The sequence below is a fragment of the Apaloderma vittatum genome, unplaced genomic scaffold, assembly GCF_000703405.1.
Source record: "Apaloderma vittatum isolate BGI_N311 unplaced genomic scaffold, ASM70340v1 scaffold40435, whole genome shotgun sequence".
Classification (NCBI taxonomy): Eukaryota; Metazoa; Chordata; class Aves; order Trogoniformes; family Trogonidae; genus Apaloderma; species Apaloderma vittatum.
The window spans coordinates 2,471-11,137 of NW_009716123.1; the positions used below are offsets into that span (position 1 = coordinate 2,471).

General features: G+C 45.8%; 1 protein-coding gene across 1 annotated transcript in view; it reads left to right on the plus strand.

Annotated features, from left to right (window-relative positions):
- Positions 1-7,907, plus strand: part of LOC104273922 (T-box transcription factor TBX5-A-like) — a gene marked incomplete at both ends in the record, with an annotated part of 9,506 nt that extends 1,599 nt beyond the window's left edge. The window contains one exon of the mRNA XM_009869408.1: positions 7,816-7,907. Within this exon, the coding sequence (XP_009867710.1) occupies positions 7,816-7,907 (92 nt within the window). The remainder of the gene's footprint in view (positions 1-7,815) is intronic.
- Between the last annotated feature and the right edge of the window lie 760 nt (positions 7,908-8,667).

The following is an 8,667-nucleotide window of genomic DNA, read 5'->3' on the forward strand; positions in this document are numbered from 1 at the left end:
CAGCAGATGAATTAGGGATGCCTTTCACTAACTGCCTCTCACCTCAGCCTACAGACCCCCATGAAAAGCTAATTTTCATCCACAAAAAAAAGCAAATTTCTCCCCCAATCGCATAGAAAGAGATTGCTATAAAGTTTTACTTGTACTTACAGGCAGGTAGGATGTTCCTTCGCACTTGACAGCACAAAATAATTGTTTTTTCAAATGGAGAAATGTCATTTAACACCCTGGATAAAATTCTAGATGCTTTCCTGGAAATGTAAGTAGGAAGCTCCTAAACCTGTACAAAATAATTGTGTTTCCTCTGATCATCACTTGGCAAGGCAGAGGCAGAGAGCAGGGGGAGGCTGGATCAGAAAGAGAGTTTCACTGTAACTAGGGAGAAAAGAAAATACTTCCCTGCCCTTTAAAATAGGAGCTGTTGGCACGACTGGGACAAGCAAGCTGAGTCCAAATTGAGTCCTCGCCAAATTATGCCTTAAGTTATAACTCCACTGTGGATGCTATAAAATCAAGTTTAACTTCTGCTTGATGGATTCGGAGAAAGAATATAATATTAATAGAACTGGGAGTTAATAAAACAGGACACACTGCTCGTTTTAAAGGCATTTCCCTACACAGATCTTAATTTAACTGCTTTCCTTTGAAGAAAAATAGGGGTGTTTTATAGAAAGAGAAATTATCATGCAAATAAAACAAAAGGAAAGCAGAAACATGTAAGTACAGTAGTTTGGGAAAACTGCCATATTAGGAGGAGCAGGAATATTTGATTGTAAATCAACAACATCTGCTTGATAAGAAATGACATCTGCGTATCCATCTCTGTCAAAACATACGCACTGACAAACTCATGAATTCCTGCAGACACACACATACACTTGCATCCCAGCAGACACATGCACCCGCACACAGACACCACCATTACACACCCCCCGGCACATTTTACACGAACTTACATCCCTTCCCTTCCCTTCCTCCCACCCCCCTGCCACCAGCACACGCATTCCTCTTCTTGCTGCACTGAATCATTGGGGGAACAAATAGAGAGTGGCTGTAGCCCCAAGATAAAGACCCAATTGAGAAAGATAGAGCCATAAAAATAAACCAGGGAATGATCTACCCTAAATGGCATCTCCCTCTAGGGAAGGGAATAAAATTTGTAGCTTGCCCCAGTGCAAAGGGACAATAGCACCGGGGCCGAGGCGCTGCGCAGCTGATGCTGTTGCAGACGCTGGCTGGGTGCAAGGGGTGACATCCTTCAGCCAGGTCGAGTGGCAAGTGGGGTCTTTTCTACAGGCAGAAACCCAAGTCCAGCTTTCACAGCTGAGATGTTGCTTGGCATATCCTCTTCCTGTGTTGTGATGCGGATTGTGTTGCTTATTGCCAAGAGCGATTGCGGTTGCACTGTCTGTGTACCTACGCATCAAGCTCCCCGCAGAGGGTCTTCATGTCCTTCCCTACGTCTCTCTGTCAGTGCATCACCTATTTTTCCCCATTTACAGCCATCATTCACTTCCACCCATCACCCAAACTTTCCTATCTGCATGATCACACCCAGTTTGTATACACCAATGTATTTTACACGTATTTTTTATACACCCAGGTGTTTTACATGCACACATGTGTTTTAGGCTGCAAGAGCTCTATTATAGGTGAATTGTATTACAGTAGTAATTGTGCTGCTTGCCCACAAATGCATTTGAGTCCATGCTTACACAGCTTATAGAAATACCTGCCCGATTTCAGACCCGTCGATTTATTTCAATAGCACAGCTGCAATCCCGATGTAGGGCTTGTGCTTATTTCCCCTGATATTTTAGACAGCCTGAAAAGATATTTAAGCACCCTGGGATCTCCTCTCTCCCCAGCCCTACTCCCCCAAAAGAGGCTTAAGCTATGAAGAAAGTTTTGGTAAAGTTTTCAGTGCAGTTGTCAGCAGCTTGATCAACCACCTCCCCCCAGTCTACAGCTCTGAAAAAATACCCCAGAAATATTGAGGTGTTAAAATAGGTCACATGCACATTTCATTTCCTTGCCATTTACACAATGGTGCTTGCAATCAGGTTGATTCCCAAATATTAACTTCCCCTGCAGTTAAGTATCATTTTGCTGTAGCTTAAATCATTGTGTTACTAACTCGTATTTATTAGGTACTAGCTCTCTGCTTAGGACCAGGAAATGAACCCTAATAGACAGAAATAATTAAGGTTCTGCCCTCATGAGGGTTCTTTCAAAAGCAAGAATTCACAACAATTATTCTCATTAATTTTTACAACCTACTTTCCCCGTTAGCTGGACTTGGGCTTTATATTGGTTTTCTCCCCTCAGGATATCTGGCTTTATGCTGATTTTTTTTTCCCCCCACTAAGTTATTTAACGTTCTTGGTAGCCCAAATTCTTTTAAGGAAACATTAGCCCCAGCTGCGATGTTATAGGCACTCAGAAATGCTAGGTTGCACTATAGCAAAGCAGTGGACCAGGAAAGGCTGAAGACTAACCTGACACACTCCCAGGTAGCCAGTGGGCACAAAGGAACATGCTGATGGGCTTTCTGAATATATAGGTTCATCCCACCTGCAGAAAGATCCCTGTACTAAAGGAGCACTGACCAAGTCAACTGGTGCTCCGTTCTGCCAAATCCTGGAGAGCTGCCCACGCGGGTCTCTGAGCACGTGGCCTTTTGCTGCTCTGTCGAGACACCTCACAGGGTGGTGTAGGTGTAGCAGCTGCTGGAGGTTGGCAGGTCCTTGGGCTCAGGATATTTTGCCCTGAGAACTCAGTTCTCCTTGTCTTTGGTTGCAAGCAGCTGCCTTCATCACTTCAGTCGAGGTGGTCAACTTGGTGGTCCAGCTGGCATCCCATGGAGCGGCTCTGTGCAGAGACTGGACATAGTTCAGTCCCCTAAAGGAGCCCTGCAGGGCTATGTCCCCCAAACTCTCTCTGAGGCCATCAGCTTCATGTCTTCTCACCTTCATGGCAAGAAGGGGCAGCCTCTCTCCTTACTCAAGACAGGCTCTTCTCCAAAATGCGTTCTCCAAGGGCTGAGAGAGGCAGGGTTTCCTGGATTTCAGTGAGGTGAGACCATTTATTTCCTCTTCACCACTGCAGTGGTGGCTTCTGTGCAGCCCTTGGTGGCTCGGGGATTGCAACGAACTTTTCTCCTCTCACTGACTCTCTCTGGAGCTCCTCACACTCTCAAATGCTTAGTCCTATTTCAAGTTTTGGTAGGAGAGTACTTACTTCAAGAAGTCTTTACAACCTCTGTCTCAACCAGTCCTATCTCCCTCTGCCCCTTTTTCCTCAGTCCTGTCCTCAACTCCCTGCTAGCCCCAGGCCAGTTCTGAGTCCCTGGCCCCTTTTGGTCCTCAGTTCAGACCATCTCCCCAGGCTCTACAAAGACATCCTATCTCTCTCCAGCCTCACTCCTGACCCACCTCCTTCCCCTCCAACCCAACACTGTGCAAGGTCTGTCTCTTCTCATCCTCCGTTCTTGTCTCCCAGTTCAGCCAACAGGCTCCTCAATGGACCTCTCTGTCTCACACCAGTACCTCTGACCAGCCATTAACTCTCCAGTCCCTCCCATTTCCTTCACTGGCTTCTGGGTTCGGCATCTTCTCCCCCTTGCCAGCAGCCCCCCCACCTCCCCTGGCTTTTACCTTGGGCTCTGAGTCTCAGTTCCCCATCCAGCTCCTCTGTTTGGCCCAGCCAGATGTACGTAGTATCAGCAGGCACCTTGTCTTCATCTATTTCTTTCCTTCCCACTTTTCTGGTTTGGCTTCCTCTTCCGTGCTGACCTGGTTTCCACCTGGGGTGTGTGAGAATGCAAAAGAAAAAGTCTCTGTGCTTTCAAGCCTCAAGCCCAGCCTCCCAGTAACTCCCGGCACAGCTGGCTGCAGCGGTGATAGGGATGGCCCTGGCTCACGTCTGTCCCACTGAGCAGGACCGTGGTCACCACATATCCTCGCAGCATGGGGAGGTCCATGTGCGCTCAGCTCAAGGGTAATCACCTCGACCTCTTCACCACTAAATGAGGCAACCTAGATGGTGATTCTTCTTTTTTCCCGCTTGGGCTTTTAAGTTGTCCGAAGCTATTTTCAAGAAGAGAGCTCAGAAACTAAGGATCTTCATCCCTTGTAGAACGTGAAGTCCCTTTTCCAGAATGCCCAGCCTTCAGGACAGTTTCAGAAGAGCCTCGAGAAGAGCCCGAGAGGGCCAGGGTGGTGTGTTATCCCTTAGCTGAAGTGCTCAAAGTCCAAAAGTGTGACCAGTTTGGTTGATACCAAAATAAATAAATAAAATGGAGCCCAGGGCATATATGTAGCGTGAAACATTTCAGCCCTGAAAAAGCTTTGTAAAGTTAGAAGAAATTATGGAAAATTTTATTATGGCAAGTGCTTGACAAAAAGTAATACTAAGTGGTAGTTTGACCTTGGTTGTAACAATATTCATGGGCCTGTAGACATAGATACCCATATGGATGCTCTTAAGATTCAGCTGGATGGGGTGTGCTCAATTATCTTATCTAGACTGTGCTTTTCCCAAGAAAGGTTGGACCAGATGATCCTTGAGGTCCCTTCCAACCTTGTCCTTTGTGAGTCTATAATTCTATATAAATAAATGGCTGGATAAAAAAAAAAAAAAGCATCTTTCCTCAACCTAACTAGATGCAAAGCTAAATTTGATCATGCTGGAGCTAAGACACCATTGGAAATGTCTCAGCAGAAGTGCTTTGTGGTCAGTTAGCCAAGAGAAAGGAGTGCAGAGGAGCGGCGCTGAGATTTCATTGGGAACTGTCACTTCCCGTTAAAGTGAAGATGAACCCGCAGGTCAGACAAGCCCTGAAAAGTCTAAATCTGAGAGGCTTCATCCTGGAAAGCTCTTGTCTCAGAAGGGTCTGCAGCAGCTTTAGAAATCAGTGGTCACAAGAGAACTTTGTTACCATCAGTGTCTTTTAGTAACAAATACCCTTCAGTTTTATTGAATCTGTGTTATGTGATTTTGGCCCAGGGAACTCTGTCTTAATGATCTTGCAGGATGCTGTATTTTTTTTTTTTAATGTTTCATGATGTAATTGTCATTTTACTTTTTGACAGTTTTTTCTTTCTCCCCACCCGCAATGAGTTGCAGTCAGTTAAACAGAGTTTTGCTATGGCAAAGTTGATCCAGAAGAAGGTTATTTCCACCCATCCATTTGCTTTTCCACCCCCCGAAGCAGTCTGTAAGCCAGACAAAAAGTGGCTAAACAAAAGATCTTCCACAGGCTGTTTTCTAAAGCAGGGATTCACCAACTTTTTCTTTATTTTCTGTTTTGTTGTGTACCATTTTGTTAAATCTTGCTTGGACTCCCCTGGCTTAGTACTAATGAGTTGTTATCTAGGGAACCTTTGTTCTGAAAGCTCCTAATGAGATCCATCTGAAGTACACCAAAGAGCTGAGACCTAATGTGAAACCTTACCTAGTCCCTGCTTTCTAGATGCCTTCAATCTAACAGATCTTTAATTTTCAGGAGGCTGAAGTCAGCCGTGCTTCAGTTGGGGCTTTCGGCCACCCACATGTACATTAATTCCTTTGCTTGTGAGATGTTCCTGATGCTGGTTTGGGGATTTGTCTACTCGTAAAGCAACGTATTTGCAAGATTGGGATGCCATATGATATTTTATCCAACGTTTTGTGGGTGATTAAGGGCTTGATTCATCAAACAGGGCATTCATTTGAGGTCCTTAAATTAGGGGCTAGTGTGTTGACGGTTTCTTCTCCGGTGAATGGAGAGCGTTGGGGACCTGTGAAAGCAGCACTGCCCACCTCGGAGCCCCAGTGCCCTCTGGCAGTTCCCATCTCCCTCCATTGATTCCAGCAGGAACGCTGGGAGATGAGGTTCCCAGTGCAGGCGCCTTGGTTAAAATGCCTTCGGTTAGGTTGGGATGAATCCGGCCCTTTGTACATGTGTGTGCTGGTGCCAATACTGTAAATCCTCGCTCAGTGAAGGACTTCACTTATGCAAGCAAATGTTGCCATTGGGTTCGGCAAAAGAGGACAACTTGCACATTTAGCATGCTTCAGAAGGTGAATTGCGTAGAAATATTCAAAAAGGTTGAATAATGCCTGTTGGTCATTACAGAAGGGCTGCCACCTCTCTGGCGGAACCCGATAGATGGTTTATTTGCAAAATACACAGCTGGTTGTCCAGTTATTCTGGGCTTTTAATTGTAAAATGCACCCCTGTTTTACTTCTAGAGAATGGCTCAAATGGCAAATTGGACCAAATAGATTGTTTACTTTTCTCTTTGAAATCCAAAATGAGTGGCAATATAAAAGTATGATGCCCTGTTTATGTGCTAAACTAGGTCCTGATTTAGTGGCAGTGCCCATGGGGACAAGCGTAGAGGTGGTGGGGTCTTTGTGTGAGATTTGGGCCCAAGTTAGGCAAAAATGGCAAATAAACAAATGGCCTTTGGAAAAAAATACACTGTAAGACGAGAAAACAGCAAAACAATCTGGTCGTGCAGACACCTGGCGGGATTTGCTATTGACACTAGCCGAGCCAGATTTTTCTCTTTGAATTTTGGCAAAGAGGTGGGCCCAGTTGCGTGTGCTTGACTTGGTGAGCATGAACCTCTCTCTGTTCTCCCACCATTAATCTTGAGCTCTTTGCTTCCCGTTGGCCAACTTTCAGTAGGAAGGAAGGACAGTGTTTCCATAAAACGCAATGAGCTCATGAAGTTCCTCCAAAGGCAAATACAGGCTTGTCTCTCCTCCTGGGCAAGTGGTTCTCCTGGCTGAGGGCTTGAACTGCCAGGCAGCGGTGGAGAAAGAGAAAAAGGGGAACTATTGCCTCTTCTGCCCAAGTATTAGGGTAAAGTGAGTTTGTACAAGATCATCAGAGCGTCGGAAGGTTTTTGCTGGCCCACAGTTATTGCCTGCTTAAATGACAATCCCTGGCTTGAGAAGACCTGCTCTCCTAGGGCCTCAGGAGGGGTATGTGAAGGAAAAGATTGCACCTCTTTGAGCACATTATCCTGGTTTGAATAAGGGCACAGTCCGTGCAGCAGCTGTTTTAAGTGGTTAACTCAGATGTTATAAGACCAAAGTGAGGATTCTGAAGGGGATTCATCCCACTAAACTTTAGATGTTGAAGGTAGCCACATAAGTGAACAAACTAGTCCCTCTTATTTTCTTCTAGAATTGACCGGGAGATAAATATTCCTCAAGGGCATGGTGGCCAGAGGTGGAGTTGCCCTTCAAGTACCGCAGATAGTTAATTCATGTAGTGCTTACAGGTGTGGGGCTGGTTGGGGCAGGATGTCAGATGCAGAGCACCTGGAGTACGTTTACTTGCTCTGAAATACAGGCAGGGTGAGCCTTACCAGTCTGAGTGAGAGGATCCAGGGTTTGGGAGGTAAGGTTTTGGTCATGGCTGCAAGTTGGTGCTAAAATATTTGTGGGTGGGATTGGTTCAGGCAATATGACTTTCACCTGTGGTCAGTGCAGACCTTTCTGTCTCAATAGCAAAAAAAAAAAAAAAAAAGGAAATTTCTTCCAGAGAGAAATATGTGTGTTTGTGCAGTTCCACATGTTAGTTATGGGGCAAGCCTGAGAGAAGCGAGAGGTTGTTGACAGGAGTTATTTTTCCTGTGGAGAGGTCTAGAGGAAAGCCCACCTGGAGTGGTCAGTTCCTGAGCTGAGGGATGACTTGAATTCCTGGAAGCTGTGTTTTCCCTCACGCTCCTATTGGTTTGGGTTTAATAAACAATATTCCCCCTCTCCCAGGCCATGCCTCGGACTTGCAATGAACCTGTTGCGTTTCCTTCCTTTCAGATCACCCAGTTAAAGATTGAGAACAACCCCTTTGCGAAAGGCTTCCGCGGCAGCGACGACATGGAGCTCCACAGGATGTCCAGGATGCAGAGGTAACGCGTGCCTCCAGCATGGGGATCCACTCAGGACTGTGAGACCCTCCTGGGCTTTGCTTTGCACGTCACTCATGGCACGAGCTAAACCAGGGCTTGGTGGCAGTCCCTTCTCGAGAACCTGCACATTTTATGTCAAGCAGTTGCAGTATCATCAGACCAAAATCCAAATTCCCACTTTGAGGCAAATGTCTTAACTGCTGGGTTACACAGGCAGGATCTCGCCTGTGGGTTGTCCTCTTGTCTGCAGGGACCTTGTATCTTTCTGACGTGTCCGCATCCGGAACAACCTGTAGCTTTGTGCTAAATGGATGTCTCTGCAGCTTAAGCCTGTTTGAAGCACGGACTTGAACTAGCTCTGAGAAGCTCTGATCATCAGGCTACTGCAGAAGAATTGTTAGGTTTGTTCCCCCTTAGCTGACAGTGCTTTAAAGACAAAGTTCTGGGAGCAGGTTTTTTAAGGATGCTCCAGAGACATCTGGAGATCTTGGTGTGTAGACCTGTGCTGTGCTGGTTTCTGGATTTCAAAGAGTCTTTGGCAGGAGGGGAGTGTTTGCTTGGTTGGTCCTGGGTGTGCAAAGCAGGAGCATAAATGTGGTGATTTCAGGTTGAAGAAAGAAGGTGCTGGAAAATGTTGGGATCTCCGGGGCCGGGTAGCTGAAGAGATTTTTTTTTTTTTTTTTTTTGAATTTCAGTTTTGGATGCAAGTTGAAAATCAAGCCTAGGTCCTGTTTAAAAATCCTGTTTAAAAGTCCTTTTC